This window comes from Mixophyes fleayi, chromosome 1, assembly GCF_038048845.1.
Source record: "Mixophyes fleayi isolate aMixFle1 chromosome 1, aMixFle1.hap1, whole genome shotgun sequence".
Classification (NCBI taxonomy): domain Eukaryota; kingdom Metazoa; phylum Chordata; class Amphibia; order Anura; family Limnodynastidae; genus Mixophyes; species Mixophyes fleayi.
The window spans coordinates 446,813,935-446,840,345 of NC_134402.1; the positions used below are offsets into that span (position 1 = coordinate 446,813,935).

The 26,411-nt window shown below is 45.4% G+C and overlaps 1 protein-coding gene across 3 annotated transcripts in view; it reads right to left on the reverse strand.

The window, feature by feature from the left end:
• ST8SIA5 (ST8 alpha-N-acetyl-neuraminide alpha-2,8-sialyltransferase 5) overlaps positions 1-26,411 on the reverse strand; it is a 66,443-nt gene that overhangs the window by 11,309 nt on the left and 28,723 nt on the right. For all 3 annotated transcript variants that reach the window (XM_075186082.1, XM_075186079.1, XM_075186088.1), the window contains 5 exons: positions 8,490-8,582; positions 7,456-7,542; positions 7,016-7,160; positions 5,993-6,105; positions 2,653-2,745 (listed from right to left, as the gene is read on the reverse strand). In XM_075186082.1, coding sequence (XP_075042183.1) covers positions 2,653-2,745; positions 5,993-6,105; positions 7,016-7,160; positions 7,456-7,542; positions 8,490-8,582 — 531 coding nt within the window. The remainder of the gene's footprint in view (positions 1-2,652; positions 2,746-5,992; positions 6,106-7,015; positions 7,161-7,455; positions 7,543-8,489; positions 8,583-26,411) is intronic.

The following is a 26,411-nucleotide window of genomic DNA, read 5'->3' on the forward strand; positions in this document are numbered from 1 at the left end:
GCTGAGATATACTTCTGTCAAGTTAATATACAGACCTAACCGCATTGTAACCGATGTGTCTGGCGGACATATCGCACAAACTGCGGAAAACAGGAGCCAGGAACGGGGAAAGTATTTTTGCTTTTTGTTATGTTTTTATTGGGGGGGTTTTTAAAGCCAATATACGATTTGATAACAAATAAATATGTGATGGACATACCCTCTTAGTTATTACAGCTGCTGTTGGAACTAATTAGGGCATTAACGGCATCATCAGAACTCTGAAAATGTAACTTTCATAAATTGATGGTTAAGTTTCATTTTTCTGCCTGGATTCCATATAATAGTGTTAATTAATATCTATAGTTTTTTTTATTTACAATTAGAATATTATTACACTTTGTACTTGAATGACGGGATAAGAGCGTGTACGGTGATTTGCTCTAATTTTATATGAGCACATTTTGAATTACACACGGTCATCAGTGTATTATGCTCTACGGCTTCCTACAATCAATTAATGCAGATTATAGTAACTAGTGAGGGACCCTGTAACCAGAGGTGATATCAGGGACATTAATCTACCACATTTACATGTACAAATTTAGTGTGTAACCTGTATGTGAGTTGGATTTGATGGTGAGAACCTGTTGTGGAATCGGTGTACACGTTTGGAGACATTTATTTGCAGTCAGTGAATGTTTAATACACGACTTCCAGATTGGAGTTTAAATATTTCAAGTTCTAATTATCAACAAAAGTGTCCCAGGCTGCTCTGGTTCCCCTTCTGTGTGTGTCATTTATATAAAAGGTGAATTTAAATATTTCATATCCTGTACTATCTTATTTTAAACAGCGCTGTACACAGAATTTGTTAGACACAGTTTCCCTGTCCAAACAATCTGACAATCTACTTTATAGTGGTAGCCAGTGGGGACACAGAGAAACACTGTGACGTGTCCAAGGACCTAAACATACTTGTCTACTCTCCCAAACGCTGGGAGATTTTAGAACTTCTGGGAGTTCTGAGAGAATAGGCTACACTCCGGAATCCCACCTCTCCTTGTAGGATGGGGGATGATGACTTGATTTGCGTTGTCGCTGCTTCCCCGCACTCCCCGCCCATAACATATGCTGGGATTCAAACCAGGGTGTTCAATGGACATCGCCATCTAATAATTATACAGTGTATTGTTCTTTTTTTATAACTTTTTTTTTAAACATTTTTCGACATCAAATAAGAATGTTTCCATTTTTTTGTTTATTTAATTAATATTGAGGAGATGGGGGGATTAGAGAAAGTGAGGGAAGAGGGGGGACATAGATCGGCAGGTACATAGCATATTGTAACATCAAGATCCACGTTGGGGGTGAATTAAATTAAACAGTTGTATTTATAAATAACTTAGACCAAGTTAAGGTTATTTGTATAGGTTGATGAATCAGATTGAACCCGCAGAAGATAACAAGTATGCTGTGTAAATATTATTTGTATCTAAAGCGCAAGAGGTAATTTGGGCATTTGCAGAAGGCGGACATCTGCCTCTCTCCCTAAAGTACCGAGGGGCCCATATAGCATCTGTGAGGTCTGTATATTTTGGTGGGTTCTCAGAAATGACCTAGGCAGATCGTTGTACAACGACGGCTGTACAGGTACAGGTTATGACACCTGACAGTCGCACATAGTTAGGATGGCATACGCCTGCGCAGTTCCTGGTCCACAGTTTCACACCTGTACCCCCTCCCGGACACACTTTATATGTCCCTCAATTCTCCCATGTCGGCGCAGTTAAGTGGGGACGGACTAGGGACGGTAATCAAGCCAGGATAGGTGGCCAGTTGATCAGACCTATTTTCAAGGTAACCTCCCCCCCGTGGTTGGGACCACTAATTCCCTGTAGGGAGGGTGCCACTATGTCTGACACTGTTGGCTATCAGGATAAGCATGATACAATTATCTCTGCATTTGCTAGCTGTTTACCCCAGACCTCTCTTATCTTATCTCAGATTTAACTATCAACCTAACTGGGGACATGTAAGAACCCTGTATAACTTTATGGTCACCTAACAATGTAATATGTGTAATAGCAGTATTCAAACAATCACACAAGGACAACATCAGGGCACCAGCGCCTGCAAGGCAGCGATTCAGTAAAAGTTCAGGATGCGCAGATAGGGGCAATGGATTATGAGTGTTTTTGCATGATTCAATGGTACCAGTCCAAAAATCCTACCCCGTGGTCTCACAGCATCGAATTTGAATTTATCACGTAAGTAGAACGAGATGTTCTCCATACATACGACATGCCAGATGAAGTTTTTGAGAGTTGGAATAGGGTGGGGGGGATTCCTCTTGTTTACGGTTTTTAGTTATTAATGATTTTGCAGCTGTAACTATGTGAGAAGTCAGTTCGTTAGTTTGACGACTCGAAGAGCAGGGGAGGGTATTTGTGTTGGACATCGTGTACGATATTATTTTGTATATTAAGGTCATAAACTGCTCTTATCCCTGGGCGGGGTAGGGGGTGTGTGGATTATCCCAGATTGGGGCAGACTTTTTTTGATAACAGGTATCTCCAAGAGACCCGTTTGTCCTCCAGAAAGTTACTGGAGGTAAATAGGGAAACAAAAACCACATTTTGTTGTAGATATTTGCCTGATTACATGACTGACCTGTCTGTTATGATACTCGGGTTGATTGTCACCACGTCTGTCTTCATACCTACGTCTGCCACGTATTTTTCAGAGATTGGGGGCAAGTTGCATCTGAAGAAAAAACAATAACACAGAAGAAAGAGTGAAACCGCTGCTGGAGTCTTCTGTAACGGGACCGGCGCGGTCTCCGAGTCTTTACTTGCACCTATTCATACACTATGCTTCACACTAGACATTAATTTGGCATTTGTCTATGATCATTGTCCAACTGAGATGGAATTATATGATCACCACAGTCCAATGCCCACTATATGCTTTACAGATTATCAGTTCATGGACTTCACCGTCCAATACCCACTATATTCAGTCATATGGTTTATCAGTCTTAATCCCACCACAGTCCAATGGCCACCATATGTGTGTCCTGCTGATCATCCTCAGACCCACCGGAGTGGAGTGCCCAGTATATACAGTTCTGTAACCAGCATACCAGCTTTCTGACCACCAGCCTTCATTGGTGATCTATGGATACCCCCTGGAAATCCAATGTTCTTCAGAATCATTTTAATATCCCCTCCCAACATTGAACCCTCAGATACCTTTCCTATTTCAGTGGTCGTTAGTTGTCTTTTCACATTACCAGGGCCGGGACCTCCCTAGTGTGGAGAGCCTATGGAGAGGAAGACCAGCGATTCCATCCAATGATCACAGAGAGGTGGATTCAACCAATGGAACTTTGATTTTGAGTAGTGAAGCCGTAGTGGTTTCATACTGAAGCCACGCAGCTTGTAATTGTGGCACGGAACCGGCAGTTTCCATTAATGATACCGCTTCTTGCTCTGTCAAAGTCGGAAGCAATCTCCTAGCTGTAAGTGAGAATTCTCTGTGGCGCTTTATTGTACTAGCTACCAGCGCCACCGCTTCAAACATGTGGCAGGAGACAAAATTAAAAAAAAAATGGAAGGATGGGGCCTGGCTGTTCCTGGTGGTGGATGTTAAAGCCCACAGGCCACTGATGTGTTGTAAGGTTTCACTGTTTTGTAGCCCCATCAATATGGAATTTCACAGGACAGTTATGGACCCGTCTTGACTTGCTGAGCTACCATCCAAAAGTTCTTCTGCAGCAGCGAGAACTTCGCACTCGTGTCCGAATGAGGGGGGGGGGGAGCTGTCACTTGGCATCCACATGCCTCTGGACCCTTAGTGTGGACCTCCCCCTGTGATGCTCCAAGATGCAACTGTTATGTCTGTGGTCATCCGCTGCTCTTTTTGCCCCCATTGCTACAGTAGTAGTTGGTGATGTTCTTCAGAAAGTGTTAGCTCCTCTGCTTCAGATTTGTTTGCACAGGACTGGGCTGACAGATGCAGGTGTCATCAGTGCTGTTCAAGAAAAAGGCTAACCAGTCTGAGGAGGCACCAACACTGCAAGTCCAAAGATGCCACCTCAGGTCATCTGTGACATCTTTACCATCAAGCTCCTGCTTCTGGATCATCAAGTTTGGGCAGAGCTTCTCCAAACCGGTGGTAGTCAGCATATTGATGCTGGCTACCCCGACAACACTCACCTCAACATCTTCACACCGAAGGGCTCCTTCCCGGCGAGGCTCCATGACGACTGATGTGGCAACTGACTGGAAGCAATCACGATGAATGAAGAAGCCGCCGCGACTTGATGAGGTCACTTACATCCGCAATGCTGTAAGCGCTGCTGTTAAGAGGGTAATGTAAGTATGCGCCCATGAACAATGTACAATGCTTTGTAAAGTGACCTCACCAAGTCGAGGCGGCTTCTTCATTCATCACGATTGCTTCCAGTCGGTCTCCACATCAGTCGTCATCGAGCCTCGTCGGGAAGGAGCCCTTCGGTGTGAAGATGTCGGGGTACGTCTTTTTGGAATAATCAACATCATTATTCTGTATCCCACCCCTCCAAACGACACCTGCCATGGTTGGATTATCTTTAGGGAGGAGCACCAGGGACATGTCTGTGGTCCAAGCTGCCTCACAGCAGGTTTCATCTTACAAACTTCCAATGTCTCCACTGTCTGCTATCCTGCCAGTTCCATCTCCTACTCAACAGTGAGTATGACTGCTCTTGGACCTGGGGGAAATGGTTTAGGAAGGGGAGATATCTAATGTAATGTGTTCCCTATTGGGGAGATTTAATACTCTTCCTTCTTCTTCTGTCATTTCTTCTCCCTCTCTCTCTGGCTTGATTCCATCTCCTGCTGTGCTTCTTTCCACCAGGATATCTTCTAGCATACACGTGATGATGGCATTGGTTGTAAACACGCTGGTCAACGTCTTTAAGTATTCCTATTTCAGTGCTATTTTCTTAATTTGTTGAAGGCGATGAGAGAAAAAAAGTAAAACTTTGGACCCTCATCTCTCTCGATCTAACGACGTTGATAATGAGCGTGGTGAGGACAGGAAACCTGAAGCGTCTCAGTTCTCAGTCATGTCATGCCTTATATAGTTGAAAATCGTTTGTACATTTTGAAAGGTGGGGCCATGATGAACGTTTAGCATTACATCCAGATACTGGTTGAGACAGGAAGGCGTCCGTCCATGGATGTAACTTATGATATCTTAGAAACCAGATCCTCCCTTTCCAGTCTCCACTTCTTTGTCAGTCTAAGTGCTCCAGCGTGCGCAGTGGTGAGTGTAGGACAGACACTTGCTAACGAAGGACACGAATGAAGGCTCCTTTTGCATGGGGAGCCCACAAGTGCTTTATAAGGGCTTAGTTACTTTTTGGTTGTTGTTGTTGGTCCATAAAGATTGTTTTTGCTTACTGTGTTGTCAATTTGGAGGTTTATGTGTTTGCCGATTAACTGCTCCATTTCCTGCTACTGGTTTGAGTTTTTTTAGCTTGTTTCTCAAGTAACTAGTTCATTATGAACTGGCTGCAGTCCGCTCGTTCCCTATCATACTCTGATTTTCTCTGTGAACCCCACAAGGGAGTGCAGGACTTCACTTCAGGGACCTCACACGTCCCTGGTTAGTCTTGCAAGGTGACCTCTAACAGATGGGAGAATTGTAGGTACAGGACAGGGCTGGTGTTTTAGGTGCTGAATCAGAAAACAATCCAGAGTAAGAAGCAGAACAGGTTCAAAAATAGATAATAAGGGTAAAATGTGATCAGTACCCAGTAATTCTGTAGGGGCACGGACAACTATAGGTAGAGTACAGATCCTGCTGCTTAGACACTGGTCAAAAGACATAGTGGTTTATATAGAGCGGTGCCCACAACACAACATGCATAGACCAGGAGAGTGGGAGCGGAGGACCTGTCATGCCGCGATCACACACACAGTATATTGGGGTTGGCATAAGGCGTTGTATGAGACTGATTTACCTGAAGACAAAGTCTGCGCTGTCTATTTCTTTTCCACATTTGCTGTTCTTCAATATTCCTCCATTCCCAACCACAGCGCATTTCTTAAATTGTGAGCGATAATAAGGCATATCCTATAACGAAAGGAGACGACATCATAATATGTTATTGGACTGGTATTCACAGCTCATGGGAATGTGTTTCTGGTGCCCAGGGCAGGTCGCACAGGATGGCACAAGCAAACCACCCCCTGCTCTCACCCAGAGGACTTCTAGTATTTCCCTATGGAAATGTATCACTTGACAAAGTATACTCCTAGGACATTGATCCCTGGGGCATCCAGACTGCCGGCATTAGTGAGAACGGGTTGCTATAACTGGCACAATTCTCCTCGAACTGCAACACGGCGACGCAAACCGGGTCCAACTAATAGTTTAGGATGAAACCAAATCTTTGCTTGCTCATGTTTTACTATTTTGTGTTTGTAACAAATAATATGTATTAACTACACATTTTATTTATTTGCACTCAGTGCTTTCTTTTTTTGTTTGATTTTTTGTGCTCGCAAAACAAGGTGCGCTTAGTCTGCACTACACTAGGAACAATTTTACTCAGCCCAACTTCTCCCCTCTGCTGGGCAAACCGCTGCTGTTCCGCTAACCCGGTAATCTTGCTCCGTAACCCCAATGGCCTTCACTCTTTGCTGGTGTAACCGTTCTAATATTCACATTCTCTATAGGTTCTTCTATCCCCAAACATTTCCTCTCCTGCATGTCTGCAATAGATGTTTTTTAGTCCAGTCAAGAGCACTTAGAGTTTGGTAACCAACTCTAGACAGATCACGTTGACCATGACATTTTCGGAATGAACGGGAGATGTTCTGTAATTAATATATGATCACTGGACCTGTGGACAGTTGGGTGTAGAAGACCCAAACCCAACATTGTCTGAACTGGATCACCAGTATGGGTCTACAATCAGTTATCAAGGTTTACTTTGTCTGACCAGACATCAAATGGACAGACAACCGACATTTCCAAATACCTTAGGGAATAGCTTGAATATTTCAGGACTGATCTGAAATATACCACTGGTGTCAACTTCGTATCTGAGCTTCGTCCCAAGCGGCGTGTTTTTCTGGGTGGTGAAAAGGAAGGATGGGGCATTGCAGCATCTCGACAGTGCAGATCTAAGGCGAAAATACAAAAGCATCAAGAAAAGTACTCACATGGTGTAATAATACAAGTGCAATGTCTGGGTGGACAAGTACGGCAAAGAGATAGAGGTTGTGGATTGTATAAATACTATGCAGCACTGTACAGAGACTAAGTTATCATTGGAGCCACACAGATAGGGCCCTTAGCTAAGCTATGCGCAGCTTGTTATATTGTCCTATTTTGCCACATCTTCCCCACCTCACAGAAGGTTTATGGTACCTCCGCCCACCGTCCACCCTCCTCAAACATCACTCAAGGGTCACTTACTTGAAGATATTGGCTTCAGTCACATTTAACTCCCACTTGCAGATCTGGAGACTTTTCCATCGATCAAACAGTTCTGTTTCCTTTACCCTATGGGGCAGAAGATAGCATCAGCGTCACCCCACAGACCCTCTTACTAAACATTACACTGGTCAGTGACTACTAAGTGATAGCAACATCTAAATCTCAAATATAAAATGTATCCCATTATACAATACATCAAGCCACACAAAAATGGTCGTGGTCACGCAGTGTTGAGGGCACACAAGTGATTGGCCGCCCCCAAGCCCTCCTCCAGCTTTGAGTTGTAGTACACACAAGCAGGCACCCTGTCTCCTCCATCTCCTTCATTCCCCATATTCAGCCTCTCTTCAAATCCTGCTGCTTCCACTTCCGGAACATCTCCGGGATCCGACCCTTTCTTATCTTGGAAGCAACCAAACCTGTCATCCACTCATTTACAATCCCACCTGGACTACTGTAACCTCCTCCTCTTTGGTTTGTCCTATTTTTGCCTTGCCCCTCTTCAGTCTATCCTCAGTGCCGATGGCCGCCTAATTTTCCTCTCTTGCGCCTCTACCTCTGCTGAGCCACTCTGCCAGTCATTACAATGGCTCCCTGTGGCCTACAGAATCAAGTTCAACATCCTCACCTACAAAGCCCTCAGTCACTCTTCCCTCCTACATCTCCAACCTCATTTCTACCAGCACTCTTTGCCACCCCCTCCACTCTGCCAACGACCAAAGCTTCCCTACCACACTGTTTACCCCTTCGCCCTCCTTCCTCAAGGATTTTGCCCGAGCTGCTCCTGACCTGTGGAATGCACTAATACACCCTATTAAATTAGCCACTAGTCTCCAAGGCTTCAAATGTAAAATTGATCAGGATTACTGGAGCCAGCCCAAGAAGGAATAGCGATTCAATTCAAATATTTTACAAGTTCTCAGAAACTGATCAATATTCCATTAATTATTTTCAATTTGGCAACATCGATCACAGGTAAATCTTTCGTCATTTCAGTGCTATAATATACGCACATAGAGAGAACCTTCACAGACATGATGTCTTTCCGCAACTCCAAACATTTTGTAGAGTTGAAATCCAAAGGACCTTCATAAAATTCAAAATATCTGAAACAAAGTAGAGTAAAAAGACATTAGATCTAAGCTACATTGGCGCCACCTTTGTGGGCCGTGAAGACTAACAATTTTTGTTTTACAATATATCACATCATAAAAATATTTATATACTCAGAACTTTGGGGACCTGGCTGGGCAGTTCTGGTGATCTCTTGTGAGCAGCGTCCTGAGGTAATTTTGATGGGAGGAAGAGAGGAATGAAGCACAGAAGTTGTAAGTATTGTTCAAGCACAGTGTATAAATAAATGTGAAGTATATTATCTATAACTCTCTGGAATGGATGAGTGAAGCGCAGAAGTTGTAAGTATTGTTCAATCACAGTGTATAAAGATATTATGACAACCATAATGATATCTTTTAGAGCTGTTATATACAAGTATTCACACCACTCATCTATTATTTATGATATAATGTACTCCCTACTGTAAATTATTATAGATATTAGAAGTCACGGAGGGACTACATGACGATGCTTTGATACAGGTCATGGAATGCTGAGGTGTTTTCCATAATATATAATAATTTCAAGTAGGGGTACATTATCCCACATATATTACACAATATAAAAATAAATACATACACACACAATGAAATAATATTAAAAAAGCACACTGATGCACAGACATGTAGAACAGATATATACATTGAAGCAAGCACACACACATCCACACGCTAACACATACGAACATACACTGCCATACAAACACACTGTCACTAACACACAGAAAAAAGAAATTAAAAATAAGAAAGTTATTAAAACCAAAATAGTAAAAAAAAGAGGAAAAAACGAAATAATTTTAAAAGAAAAAAAAAATCAGGAAAGAATGCTTTATTTGACCGGTAACAACAGCTATTGATAGTAAATCGTACAATTGGTGCGTCCTGACAGATGTTTGTTGCAAAACAGTCAACGGTCATTCTGTTCATTAAAGAAGACAGTATTTGGTTGCCTCTAACCTTTGTTAAAATCTACTTATCTAATATGCCTTTATATTACTGTCATTGTAGCCAACAAAAGCCCCATCTGTCCATACCTGCAGCCGTTTCCGCATCTTTTAAGCAGAAATTACCTTAATGCATAGACCCCAGAGAGAGACTGGTAGTGAGAGGGGGTGGGGGGATCATTTCTAAAGTTCTGATTCAAATCCTATCGCAGAAGTGCTAAAAGAGCTTGTTTTTATGTTTATAGGATTTCTTTGATCACACACAGATAAGTTAATCTATTGTGCTGGGTCAGTAATTATCCCACCTGTTACTACAGACAGAAATCATCATCATCATCATCACCATTTATTTATATAGCGCAGCGCTGTACAGAGAACTCATTCACATCAGTCCCTGCTCCACTGGAGCTTACACTCTAAATTCCCTAACATACACACACAGACAGAGAGTGAGAGAGAGAGACTAGGGTCAATTTTTGATAGAAGACAATTAACCTACTAGTATGTTTTTGGAAACATGTCCTGTTGGTAGCACTTGGGGAGTGAAGTTGAGCCCCATGGTGCCTCTGGACTTGTTCTACTGTTCTAGAATCAGTTTGGAGAAGAAGCTAAGAGGGATGGTTTAGCTTGATGGGTGGTTATGTATATAGAGAGTTCTCATATTGTTGTTTGCAGTGACGAGTTCTACCACCCTTACGCTGGCGCTGAGCGAAAATAGATTCATATGATTTATATGTCACAGCAATGGTGAGAGAGAGATATTTAAATTAAGATTAATCTATAAAGGGCTTAAGAAGTTAAGAGCTATGGTTATTTATAGAGTGATAAACATGGTATTATTCGTGGTAAGTAAGTATCTCTCCAGTGATTAGTACATATTTGCCAACTCTCCCGGAATGTCCAGGAGACTCACGAAATTCGGTTTTGGTCTCATGGACTCCCGGGAGAGCAGGCAAGTCTCCCACATCCCGCAACTGCCTAGCCTAAATGATGCGATTTGTGGTGAATCGCGTTATTTTGGCTCCTCCCCCTGCAACAAAATTGCATTTCCGTTGCAGTGGTGGGGCCAAAATGACACGTTTGGCCGCCTCCTGCCCCTCCCGCTCTCTAGTCACATCCCTCTCCCGGACTACACCTGCCGAAAGTAGGCAAGTATGGATTAGTAATCTAACCATCAGATCATTATTAGCATCCACAGCAAAAAACTTTGTAATCAAAACCAAGACCAAACCCCTAACTCAATAAACCTGTCGCTTATGGCTGCTGAATATCAGGACAGTCCCATGAAAGTTGGGACTCTGTGTATAAGAAAAGTGAACAGCTAGTATCTGATTGGTTGCTGTGGGCAACACCTCCACTTATGTTTGAGAAATGATGACGCTCTGGGCGATACAAGCTCCAAGGTCATGAGCGGAACAACGTAATTACAGTGATGTCTCCGGTCCAGATGCTTCAGTGAGGACACAGTATTTAGTACGGTATCCTCGGGAGAACCTCTCAAACATGAGGATGATCTTATTAGGTCCCTTCCCTTCGTGCGTCAGCACCTTCTGGCTGAATTAGGTGTCGGAGGCTCACATTTCGCACACTTCCCCAGCAGACAGGAATTTTCCTGCCTGTTTTTAGAACTGTGCAGTTCAGCAGACATTAATAGGACGGATTTTACGGTTCCAGCTACCCCGAGCTATGTTAATTATTTCCTGTTTGTGCAGAGCTGAGCGTCCCGTTCTTAAGAGTGTGGGAGCTCCAATGTCCTCTGTAGATGTGTCTATCAATGAGATGCTCCTATATATGCAACAATATATACAGATGAAGAACTCCATCAATGGTAAATGATAATAAACATTTGTCTTCTTCAAAGCTGAAAGTTCCACGACTGCGTTTCCAGTCAGGTTGAGAACAATCTCTATGAACAAGATCAATGGCATCTCTCCACCCATAGGGGCTTTTCTTGTTTTATTGTATATTTTGGTTTAGTGGAAGAATTACATTTCAGGGTTTTTTACTCCTTGCAATTCATTTTTCTTAGCACAATTTGTACTGTGTGTGTATATATATTTATAGCAGCAATAACAAAAATATAATTTGTAATAGAAAACAATAGAAAGATACATCACATTAGGGCAGGACATACTACGTTCTATTTTCTCCTATTAAATTTAGTATTTTCCTTATTGCTGGTGCTGGTCTGTTCGTTTGTTGTACAACTAAGGATCATATCATAGGCAGACCGAGGGGGGGGGGGGGTGCCTAGTGCCTGGAAACTAGAGATGAGCGGGCTCGGATATCTGAAATCCGAGCCCAACCGAACGTTGCCGATCCGAGCCGGATCCGAGACAGATCTGGGTATTTCCGCCAATTGCAAAACTGAAACCGAGGCTCTGAGTCATAATCCCGCTGTCGGATCTTGCGATACTCGGATCCTATAATTCCCCGCTAGTCGCCACCATCTTCACTCGGGCATTGATCAGGGTAGAGGGAGGTTGTGTTAGGTGGTCCTCTGTCCTGCTATATCTCGTGCTGTGCTGGGGAAATATCAATGCCCTTAGAATAGCACAGCACGAAAATTTTTAAAAAAAGTTATAAAAAAATTATAAAAAAAATTTTTTTTAAAAAAAAGAAATTAAAAAAAAATATCCAAAAACAATCCTGCAGTATAAGTCCATTGGTACTGCAATATTACAAAGTTCACTGATTCTGCAGAATAGTCTGGGAATTAGTGGAAATGATTGTTATTGAATGTTATTGAGGTTAATAATAGCGTAGGAGTGAAAATAAACCAAAAAACTTGATTTTAACACTTTTTATGTTTTTTTCAAAATAAATCCGAATCAAAAACCTTAAATCCGAACCAAAACCTTTCGTCAGGTGTTTTGCGAAACAAATCCGAACCCAAAACCTCAAGCAAATCCGAATCCAAAACACGAGACACCAAAAGTGGCCGGTGCACATCCCTACTGGAAACCCCCCTCCAAGCCTGGGGCACTGTATAATTGAGGTGGCTGGACCCTGCCCCCGCTTCACATGGCTCTGCTTGAAAAGGGAGAGCTGTGTACACCTAACAGTACTACACACAGCATTGCCCATGTATATTATGGGGATAGGAAGAGATGAGGAGCAGCCAAGCACTGTCTAATATTATAGCCACGCCCCCATGCATGCTGGCCACGCCCACTGGTGGTGTGGTGTGGAAACCCCCCTCTACAAATCCTGCGTTTGCCCCTGCATATATATATATATATATATATATATATATATATATATATATATATATATAGCTATTTTACCATATTTTGCCAGTCACAATCTTTTTAGTTAGTGTGTTCGTCTGCAAACCTCCTACAAAAGGTAACGTGGAGGTGTCGCCCAGGGCAACCAATCAAATTCTAGTTCTCATTTTCGAAAATGTACTGGATAAAGGACACCTCGACTCTGATTGGTTGCTCTGGACAGCACCTCCCCTTTTGATTCACTGCTAGCCCAGGAAATGAGAGTTCCAAGTTACATATCTGGGGCCTAATTCATTAAGGAGAGTAAAGCAAAAATAATTTATATCTTTGAACCTTGGCAAAACCATGTTGAACTGGAGCGGGAGGCAAATTTAAAATGTTAGGACAAATTTATAATTGGGGTAGGACATGTCCTACATCAATTTTTAATGTCAGTATAAAAAAAAAACTATCAAGTATTTTCATCCTACATGTAACAACAGCCAGTATTTTCCTTATGAGCAAAATAATAAACTCTTAGTGCATTGTAACATGGTTTTGCCAAGGTTCAAAGTTACTCATTTTTTTTATTTTAGAAAATGCATAGTCCCAACAGAATACAAAAAAAGCAGCCAATTACTGTCACCTGGTAATAATATAGGGTCTGATTCATTACGGAAAGTAAAGTAAAAAATTGAGTAAGTTTTCTGCTGGACAAAACCATGTTACAATGCAAGGGGTGCAAATTAGTTTTCTATAGTGCACATAAGTGAAATACTGGCTGTTTTTTCTGTGCTATGCACCATGTATAGATTTTCATGTATCGCTTTATGCATCTTCTTACACCTGAAGGGGCAGAACGGGATGGGCGAGACCAGGCTGGGTACAGCAAGGGCATTGTCACGTAATTGCAGCATAATTAGATGTGGAGATGGTGGTGGAGATCTGATGCAATGATAAAGATGATGACTATCAGTAGAAATAGGTGGCTGCAAGTACTCTTGGCTCTGATTGGCTGCTTCCATATTGACCCCTCCAGCCAATAGTACTTAAATCATCGCGACTGTATTATAGGAAGTCACGGCCCTTTATTCACACTACTTAATTAACGTTTCCATTTGGTCGGCTGCAGGAAGGAAGAGTAACATTGGATTTTTAAACAGGTAAACAACATATGTGGAGGCGTTTGTATTTAATTAGCACTGTTTAGCATGGTGTCCTATGTATTCACCCCGGAGGTCCCAGCATCACAGGTTATGTACTAAGGATCTCACGTCAGCTGTGCATGGAGAAAGTGGTAGCACTGATCACTCAGCATTCTGATCAGATCACTCAACCTCTATGGTAGGAAAAGCACCAGATATATTGATTTATTAGAAACATTTAAACACATGGAGCCTGATTCATTTAGGAAAGTAAAGTAAAACAAATGAGTAACTATGCACCTTGGCAAAACCATGTTGCATTGGAGATGGAGGTAAATTTAAAATGTGGGGACAGATTTATAGTTGGGGAAGGGCATCTCCTAGATCAATAATATAAGTGTATAAATAAAGCTATCAAGTATTTGTGTGCTACATGAAAACACAACCAGTATTATCCTTATGTGCAAAATAATAAACTCATTTGCACCCCTTGCATTGTAACATGGTTTTGCCACGGTTCAAAGTTACTCATTTTTTTTTTGCTTTGCTTTCCTTAATGAATCAGGCCCACGGAGCGCAACCTGCGCTTGTTTCAGAGCGCACGTAATTCAAGCCTGCGTACGACTGAATTCAACAAGGAGGATCTGAAGATACGGGCACTGATGAAGTCTGCTGGAGGACAGCTGTGCTCTGCTACAAAGACACTGCTGGATACGTCCAATACCTACGTGGATTATACATTCACAAAAGAAAGAACAGAAAAAAAAATATTGAATTAATCTCACCTGGTAATAATATCGGCATTAATGACAAAACATTAAAAAATTTAAAAAAAAGTGTTGGTTTTTTTTTTCTCGTTTTCATCCCCTTTAAATACATTTATTAATGTCTACTGTACATAAAATGTATTTTTACAGTCGCTATTGTTTGCATCACCTGTTACAGCTGCATACACAGCTGTCATCACGAGTGATTGCCACTTAGACCAGCCCTGTAGCTGGAGCAAGAGATACGGCTAAAAAACAATAAGAGATGCGTAAAGCTTTGATTGGACAATGCTGCGTGCGCTGGAGTTTGGCACCTTACTGTACATTGACTACGACCAAACGCCACGCTCCCTCCCTGAAGTCGTCGGCTGTAGGACGGGTCCTTTGGTTTTGGAGATGAACTGAATGTGGCTGCATTCTGTGGCGCATGGTCTGGCTCTGGGAATGAGCAGAGTGATTTCGCGGATGATACACGTAAAATTGTGGTTTACATCAGGCCTATGATGCGCAGAGTACAAGGTACAAATACAGTGATGGGAACATCTCTCTATTGTTACCAATCAGAGGATTCTCTCTGTATTGTAAGAATCACGGCTATGATGTATAAAATAGATATATTCATTTATCTATCTATACCAGATGCTTCAACATGACATCACAACGTATCTGTACTGTACCACCATCATCATACCATCACTGTGCCACCATCACACCATCACTGTGCCACCATCACACCATCACTGTGCCACCATCACACCATCACTGTGCCACCATCACTGTGCCATCATCACACCATCACTGTGCCACCATCACACCATCACTGTGCCACCATCACACCATCACTGTGCCACCATCACTGTGCCATCATCACACTAGCACTGTGCCATCATCATCACACCAGCACTGTGTCACCATCACTGTGCCATCATCACACCAGCACTGTGCCATCATCATCACACCAGCACTGTGCCATCATCACACCATCACTGTGTCACCATCACACCAGCACTGTGTCACCATCACACTATCACTGTGCCACCATCACACCATCACTGTGCCACCATCACACCATCACTGTGTCACCATCACACCATCACTGTGTCACATCACACCATCACTGTGCCACCATCACACCATCACTGTGTCACATCACACCATCACTGTGCCACCATCACACCATCACTGTGCCACCATCACACCATCACTGTGCCACCATCACTGTGCCATCATCACACCATCACTGTGCCATCATCACACCAGCACTGTGTCACCATCACACCAGCACTGTGTCACCATCACACTATCACTGTGTCATCATCACACCATCACTGTGCCACCATCACACCATCACTGTGTCACCATCACACTATCACTGTGTCATCATCACACCATCACTGTGCCATCATCACACCATCACTGTGCCATCATCACACCAGCACTGTGTCACCATCACACCAGCACTGTGTCACCATCACACCATCACTGTGTCATCATCACACCATCACTGTGCCACCATCACACCATCACTGTGCCACCATCACACCATCACTGTGTCACATCACACCATCACTGTGCCACCATCACACCATCACTGTGCCACCATCACTGTGCCATCATCACACCAGCACTGTGCCATCATCATCACACCAGCACTGTGTCACCATCACTGTGCCATCATCACACCAGCACTGTGTCACATCACACCATCACTGTGCCACCATCACACCATCACTGTGCCATCATCACACCAGCACTGTGCCATCATCATCACACCAGCACTGTGTCACCATCACTGTGCCATCATCACACCATCACTGTGCCATCATCACACCAGCACTGTGTCATCATCACACCAGCACTGTGCCATCATCACACCATCACTGTGCCATCATCACACCAGCACTGTGTCACATCACACCATCACTGTGCCACCATCACACCATCACTGTGCCACCATCACTGTGCCATCATCACACCAGCACTGTGCCATCATCATCACACCAGCACTGTGTCACCATCACTGTGCCATCATCACACCAGCACTGTGCCATCATCATCACACCATCACTGTGTCACCATCACACCAGCACTGTGTCACCATCACACCAGCACTGTGTCACCATCACACCAGCACTGTGTCATCATCACAACAGCACTGTGTCACCATCACACCAGCACTGTGTCATCATCACACCATCACTGTGTCATCATCACACCAGCACTGTGTCACCATCACACCAGCACTGTGCCATCATCACACCATCACTGTGTCACCATCACACCAGCACTGTGCCACCATCACACTATCACTGTGTCATCATCACACCATCACTGTGCCACCATCACACCATCACTGTGCCACCATCACACTATCACTGTGTCACATCACACCATCACTGTGTCACCATCACTGTGCCATCATCACACCAGCACTGTGTCACCATCACACTATCACTGTGTCACATCACACCATCACTGTGCCACCATCACTGTGCCACCATCACACCATCACTGTGCCACCATCACACTATCACTGTGTCACATCACACCATCACTGTGCCACCATCACTGTGCCATCATCACACCAGCACTGTGTCACCATCACACTATCACTGTGTCACATCACACCATCACTGTGTCACCATCACTGTGCCACCATCACACCATCACTGTGCCACCATCACACTATCACTGTGTCACATCACACCATCACTGTGCCACCATCACTGTGCCATCATCACACCAGCACTGTGCCATCATCATCACACCAGCACTGTGTCACCATCACTGTGCCATCATCACACCAGCACTGTGCCATCATCATCACACCAGCACTGTGTCACCATCACTGTGCCATCATCACACCAGCACTGTGCCATCATCATCACACCATCACTGTGTCACCATCACTGTGTCACCATCACACCAGCACTGTGCCATCATCACACCATCACTGTGTCATCATCACAACAGCACTGTGTCACATCACACCATCACTGTGCCATCATCACACCATCACTGTGTCACATCACACGAGCACTGTGCCATCATCACACCATCACTGTCACCATCACACCATCACTGTGTCACCATCACACCAGCACTGTGTCACCATCACACCATCACTGTGCCATCATCACACCAGCACTGTGCCATCATCACACTATCACTGTGTCACCATCACACCATCACTGTACCATCATCACACCATCACTGTGTCACATCACACCAGCACTGTGCCATCATCACACCATCACTGTGCCACCATCACACCATCACTGTGCCACCATCACACCATCACTGTGTCATCATCACACTATCACTGTGCCACCATCACTGTGCCACCATCACACCATCACTGTGTCACATCACACCAGCACTGTGCCATCATCACACCATCACTGTGTCACATCACACCAGCACTGTGCCACCATCACACCATCACTGTGTCACATCACACCAGCACTGTGCCATCATCACACCATCACTGTGTCACATCACACCAGCACTGTGCCACCATCACACCATCACTGTGTCACATCACACCAGCACTGTGCCACCATCACACCATCACTGTGTTACATCACACCAGCACTGTGCCACCATCACACCATCACTGTGTCACATCACACCAGCACTGTGCCATCATCACACCATCACTGTGTCACATCACACCAGCACTGTGCCACCATCACACCATCACTGTGTCACATCACACCAGCACTGTGCCACCATCACACCATCACTGTGTCACATCACACCATCACTGTGCCACCATCACACCATCACTGTGCCACCATCACACCATCACTGTGTCATCATCACACTATCACTGTGCCACCATCACACTATCACTGTGCCACCATCACACCAGCACTGTGCCATCATCACACCATCACTGTGTCATCATCACAACAGCACTGTGTCACCATCACACCAGCACTGTGTCATCATCACACCATCACTGTGTCATCATCACAACAGCACTGTGTCACCATCACACCAGCACTGTGTCATCATCACACCATCACTGTACCATCATCACACCATCACTGTGTCACATCACACCAGCACTGTGCCATCATCACACCATCACTGTGCCACCATCACACCATCACTGTGTCATCATCACACTATCACTGTGCCACCATCACTGTGCCACCATCACACCATCACTGTGTCACCATCACACCAGCACTGTGCCATCATCACACCATCACTGTGCCACCATCACACCATCACTGTGCCACCATCACACCATCACTGTGTCATCATCACACTATCACTGTGCCACCAGCACTGTGCCACCATCACACCATCACTGTGTCACATCACACCAGCACTGTGCCACCATCACACCATCACTGTGTCATCATCACAACAGCACTGTGTCACATCACACCATCACTGTGCCATCATCACACCATCACTGTGTCACATCACACCAGCACTGTGCCACCATCACACCATCACTGTGTCATCATCACAACAGCACTGTGTCACATCACACCAGCACTGTGCCATCATCACACCATCACTGTGTCACATCACACCAGCACTGTGCCATCATCACACCATCACTGTGTCATCATCACAACAGCACTGTGTCACATCACACCATCACTGTGCCATCATCACACCATCACTGTGTCACATCACACCAGCACTGTGCCATCATCACACCATCACTGTCACCATCACACCATCACTGTGTCACCATCACACCAGCACTGTGTCACCATCACACCATCACTGTGCCATCATCACACCAGCACTGTGCCATCATCACACTATCACTGTGTCACCATCACACCATCACTGTGTCACATCACACCAGCACTGTGCCATCATCACACCATCACTGTGCCACCATCACACCATCACTGTGCCATCATCACACCAGCACTGTGCCATCATCACACTATCACTGTGCCATCATCACACCATCACTGTGTCACATCACACCAGCACTGTGCCATCATCACACCATCACTGTGCCACCATCACACCATCACTGTGCCACCATCACACCATCACTGTGTCATCATCACACTATCACTGTGCCACCATCACTGTGCCACCATCACACCATCACTGTGTCACATCACACCAGCACTGTGCCATCATCACACCATCACTGTGTCACATCACACCAGCACTGTGCCACCATCACACCATCACTGTGTCACATCACACCAGCACTGTGCCACCATCACACCATCACTGTGTTACATCACACCAGCACTGTGCCACCATCACACCATCACTGTGTCACATCACACCAGCACTGTGCCATCATCACACCATCACTGTGTCACATCACACCAGCACTGTGCCACCATCACACCATCACTGTGTCACATCACACCAGCACTGTGCCACCATCACACCATCACTGTGTCACATCACACCATCACTGTGCCACCATCACACCATCACTGTGTCATCATCACACTATCACTGTGCCACCATCACACTATCACTGTGCCACCATCACACCAGCACTGTGCCATCATCACACCATCACTGTGTCATCATCACAACAGCACTGTGTCACCATCACACCAGCACTGTGTCATCATCACACCATCACTGTACCATCATCACACCATCACTGTGTCACATCACACCAGCACTGTGCCATCATCACACCATCACTGTGCCACCATCACACCATCACTGTGTCATCATCACACTATCACTGTGCCACCATCACTGTGCCACCATCACACCATCACTGTGTCACCATCACACCAGCACTGTGCCATCATCACACCATCACTGTGCCACCATCACTGTGCCACCATCACACCATCACTGTGTCATCATCACACTATCACTGTGCCACCAGCACTGTGCCACCATCACACCATCACTGTGTCACATCACACCATCACTGTGCCACCATCACACCATCACTGTGCCACCATCACACCATCACTGTGCCATCATCACACCAGCACTGTGCCATCATCACACCATCACTGTGTCACATCACACCAGCACTGTGTCACCATCACACCAGCACTGTGCCACCATCACACCATCACTGTGTCATCATCACAACAGCACTGTGTCACCATCACACCAGCACTGTGTCACCATCACAACAGCACTGTGTCACCATCACACCAGCACTGTGTCACCATCACACCAGCACTGTGTCACCATCACACTATCACTGTGTCATCATCACACCATCACTGTGCCACCATCACACCATTACTGTGTCATCATCACACCATCACTGTGCCACCATCACACCATCACTGTGCCACCATCACACCATCACTGTGCCATCATCACACCATCACTGTACCATCATCACACCATCACTGTGTCACATCACACCATCACTGTGTCACCATCACTGTGCCATCATCACACCAGCACTGTGTCACATCACACCATCACTGTGCCACCATCACTGTGCCACCATCACTGTGCCATCATCACACCAGCACTGTGCCATCATCATCACACCAGCACTGTGTCACCATCACTGTGCCATCATCACACCAGCACTGTGCCATCATCATCACACCAGCACTGTGTCACCATCACTGTGCCATCATCACACCAGCACTGTGCCATCATCATCACACCATCACTGTGTCACCATCACTGTGTCACCATCACACCAGCACTGTGCCATCATCACACCATCACTGTGTCATCATCACAACAGCACTGTGTCACATCACACCATCACTGTGCCATCATCACACCATCACTGTGTCACATCACACCAGCACTGTGCCATCATCACACCATCACTGTCACCATCACACCATCACTGTGTCACCATCACACCAGCACTGTGTCACCATCACACCATCACTGTGCCATCATCACACCAGCACTGTGCCATCATCACACTATCACTGTGTCACCATCACACCATCACTGTACCATCATCACACCATCACTGTGTCACATCACACCAGCACTGTGCCATCATCACACCATCACTGTGCCACCATCACACCATCACTGTGCCACCATCACTGTGTCATCATCACACTATCACTGTGCCACCATCACTGTGCCACCATCACACCATCACTGTGTCACATCACACCAGCACTGTGCCATCATCACACCATCACTGTGTCACATCACACCAGCACTGTGCCACCATCACACCATCACTGTGTCACATCACACCAGCACTGTGCCACCATCACACCATCACTGTGTTACATCACACCAGCACTGTGCCACCATCACACCATCACTGTGTCACATCACACCAGCACTGTGCCATCATCACACCATCACTGTGTCACATCACACCAGCACTGTGCCACCATCACACCATCACTGTGTCACATCACACCAGCACTGTGCCACCATCACACCATCACTGTGTCACATCACACCATCACTGTGTCACATCACACCATCACTGTGCCACCATCACACCATCACTGTGCCACCATCACACCATCACTGTGTCATCATCACACTATCACTGTGCCACCATCACACCAGCACTGTGCCATCATCATCACACCATCACTGTGTCACCATCACACCAGCACTGTGCCATCATCACACCAGCACTGTGCCATCATCATCACACCAGCACTGTGCCATCATCACACCAGCACTGTGCCACCATCACACCAGCACTGTGTCATCATCACACCAGCACTGTGCCATCATCACACCAGCACTGTGTCATCATCACACCAGCACTGTGCCATCATCACACCATCACTGTGCCACCATCACACCATCACTGTGCCACCATCACACCATCACTGTGTCATCATCACACCAGCACTGTGTCATCATCACACCAGCACTGTGTCACATCACACCATCACTGTGCCATCATCATCACACCAGCACTGTGCCATCATCACACCAGCACTGTGCCATCATCACACCATCACTGTGTCACCATCACACCAGCACTGTCATCATCACACCATCACTGTGCCACCATCACACCAGCACTGTGTCACATCACACCAGCACTGTGCCACCATCACACCATCACACCATCACTGTGTCATCATCACACCATCACTGTGCCACCATCACACCAGCACTGTGTCATCATCACACCAGCACTGTGCCATCATCACACCAGCACTGTGCCACCATCACACCAGCACTGTGTCATCATCACACCAGCACTGTGCCATCATCACACCAGCACTGTACCATCATCACACCAGCACTGTGCCACCATCACACCAGCACTGTGCCACCATCACACCATCACTCTGCCACCATCACTGTGCCACCATCACACCAGCACTGTGTCACATCACACCAGCACTGTGTCACCATCACACCAGCACTGTACCATCATCACACCAGCACTGTGCCACCATCACACCATCACTGTGCCACCATCACACCATCACTGTGTCACCATCACACCATCACTCTGCCACCATCACTGTGCCACCATCACACCATCACTGTGTCACATCACACCAGCACTGTGTCACCATCACACCAGCACTGTACCATCATCACACCAGCACTGTGCCACCATCACACCATCACTGTGCCACTATCACACCATCACTGTGCCACCATCACACCAGCACTGTGCCACCATCACACCATCACTGTGTCACATCACACCAGCACTGTGCCACCATCACACCAGCACTGTACCATCATCACACCAGCACTGTGCCACCATCACACCATCACTGTGCCACCATCACACCATCACTGTGTCACATCACACCATCACTGTGTCATCATCACACCAGCATTGTGTCACATCACACCAGCACTGTGCCACCATCACACCATCACTGTGCCACCATCACACCATCACTGTGTCACCATCACACCAGCACTGTGCCACCATCACACCATCACTGTGTCACCATCACACCAGCACTGTGCCATCATCACACCAGCACTGTGCCACCATCATCACACCAGCACTTTGCCACCATCACACCAGCACTCTGCCATCATCACACCATCACTGTGCCACCATCACACCATCACTGTGTCACATCACACCATCACTGTGCCACCATCACACCAGCACTGTACCATCATCACACCAGCACTGTGCCATCATCACACCATCACTGTACCATCATCACACCAGCACTGTGCCACCATCACTGTGTCACCATCACACCAGCACTGTACCATCATCACACCAGCACTGTGCCATCATCATCACACCAGCACTGTGCCACCATCACACCAGCACTCTGCCATCATCACACCATCACTGTGCCACCATCACACCATCACTGTGTCACATCACACCATCACTGTGCCACCATCACACCAGCACTGTACCATCATCACACCAGCACTGTGCCATCATCACACCAGCACTGTGTCACCATCACACCAGCACTGTGCCGACATCAAACCAGATTATATGATTATAACGTTATTATGTTCTAAATAAACTCATTATTCTATTAGTATTATTGTAGGTGATGGTAACCCTCGTAGTACTCTTTAGCTAACCTGCTGCTGCTGTTGTGTATGCTGGGAGTTGTAGTTCTATGAGGCAGATTCATTGCCTTCAACTATAATAGACCAGTTGTCTATAGAAGGTTAAAATATCCTAGTGTACGGTCCTGTATTACACCAGCAGTATAATGCGGGGATACATGTCTTGTCACACAGATAATGCCACATGAGAACACAGGCCTATCTCGCCCCATCTCTTCTGGCTGTGCCCAGGGTGCAGGCGAGAGGGGTGAGCAGAAGCCTGGGATGATCTGTCAGAGGATTACATCATTGTGAGATTCAGCAGAACGAGCGCAGTGGCAGATTCGGGATCCTGCGGCGTTACTGCCAGATGATCTCTATGGATGAGATGTCTGTGTAATGACCTGTGCTCACTGCCTCCATAACCCCTTCCTCCCACATTCACATCACACCACTGCTGCACAGACCCTCTCTGTATCTCCACTTGCTGTATGCTGCCTTCTGCTTATAATCACCATTATAACAATGTATTGTGTTGTGTAGTATATGAACATATAACAGCACAGAGGTGCGGAGCTGTGTCACATTGGGTGCGTACTTAGCTCTTCTGACGCACTATACCTCCCCTAAGCCCCTATCCCTCTCCAAAAAACACCCCGGCACTACCATGTGCACCCCTGAAAGGGGTGCGCAGCACCCGCTCACACCGCAGGGTGAGACTGACCGTCGGTTTGGCGGGACAGTCTTCTCAAACTGGGGGCTAGATTTACTAAACTGCGGGTTTGAGAAAGTGGAGATGTTGCCTATAGCAACCAATCAGATTCTAGCTGTCATTTCTTTAGTACATTCTACAGAATGACAGCTAGAATCTGTTTGGTTGCTATAGGCAACATCTCCACTTTTTCAAACCCGCAGCTTAGTAAATATACCACTGGGTCTTTGTTGGCCATCCCATGATCTGCCTATTCATTCCAAACAGTAATTTCCCCTCTCCCTCTCCACCCCCCCCCCCCCCAAAACCCTCTACCCCACAGGAAAATGAAATAAATACTCAAACGAGCCGTCTATTTATCCACAGGCCTCTGTTTTTAAAGCGATAAGGCTGATTTTCAATAAAATGCTAATTTGCTTCGGTAAAAATCCTTTATTGCCCCAAAAATATCTCTGGGGCTGCTGAGCAATATTGGAGCGGTAAAGCGTTATATTACTGCTACGCCAGTGTGTAAAAATGGTCAAAAAATCTTATTCTATTTATTTATTTTTTAAATGACATATTAAAAAATGTTTTAGTCAAAGAAATAAAGAATTATTTTTTTAAAATCATTTTCGTCCCACTGAAAACGTTTTCCACAGCAAAAGTGTTTATTCGTCCAGTGATACGTCAGTCCGCAGACTGATGAATCAGTTTTATCCTGCTGTGCAACTCTATGTTATTATGTATAGTCTTGGCGCTTCTATCCTAGTTTCATGCAGACCCCTTGGTTTGGCCCAACAGCTCATCCTGGCCCCAATCCGGTATTTTATTAGGCTGTGGTTCTGATGTCCTGGTCTTGTCGCTTTGGCTGGTGTTTGTGAAACACGTCTCATGTGCTCTATGTTCCCCCTGTGCTAATCCTACACATTCCGTCCCGAGCGAACGCAGCCAAGATCCGGCGCTAACTTCTGTCTGCTCATATAGTCACAGACAGCACCACTGCCCACAGCGGAAAAGAGGTTATCGCTGAGTCACAGGACCGGTCCTCTGCTTGCATTGTGTCACTAATATCAGGAGATCTGTATTGTCACAAGGAACAGGAGCGATAACATCAATAGGTGTTTCTCTCAGTCTTAGAAGTGTTTAAGAGACACCAGGAACAGCTGTGAAACATTTTACACTCCCTATTATTAGACTCTCGGCATAATCCCCCCCGGGACCATCTCCAGCTCAGAGAGCAGAGTTCTCACACAGGAGCAGGAGAGGGGGGGACTGGGATAAAGTCATTTCACAGGGTTGGAAAGAGATTGAAAGTTATGGAGGAATTATAGTTAAACTATATATCTGATGCAATAATGGCTGAAGGGCCTTCATTTGCCTTGGATATCTGTTTACTCACAAAATAATTGCTGAAAAGTTCAATTTATTCTGCCATGTTTTTAGGAAACTCCATCCCAAATAGTAGCGATTAATGCTCTTTCAGACTTTTAAGTAGAGATGCTCACTGACCCCTGACCTGACTGGTTTTGATTTTGGTTTTGGATCTGGATTAGCTTTTGTGTTTTGGTTTTGGATTTTTTAGAAAAAAATCCTAAAATATGCTAAAATCACATAATTTTGCTC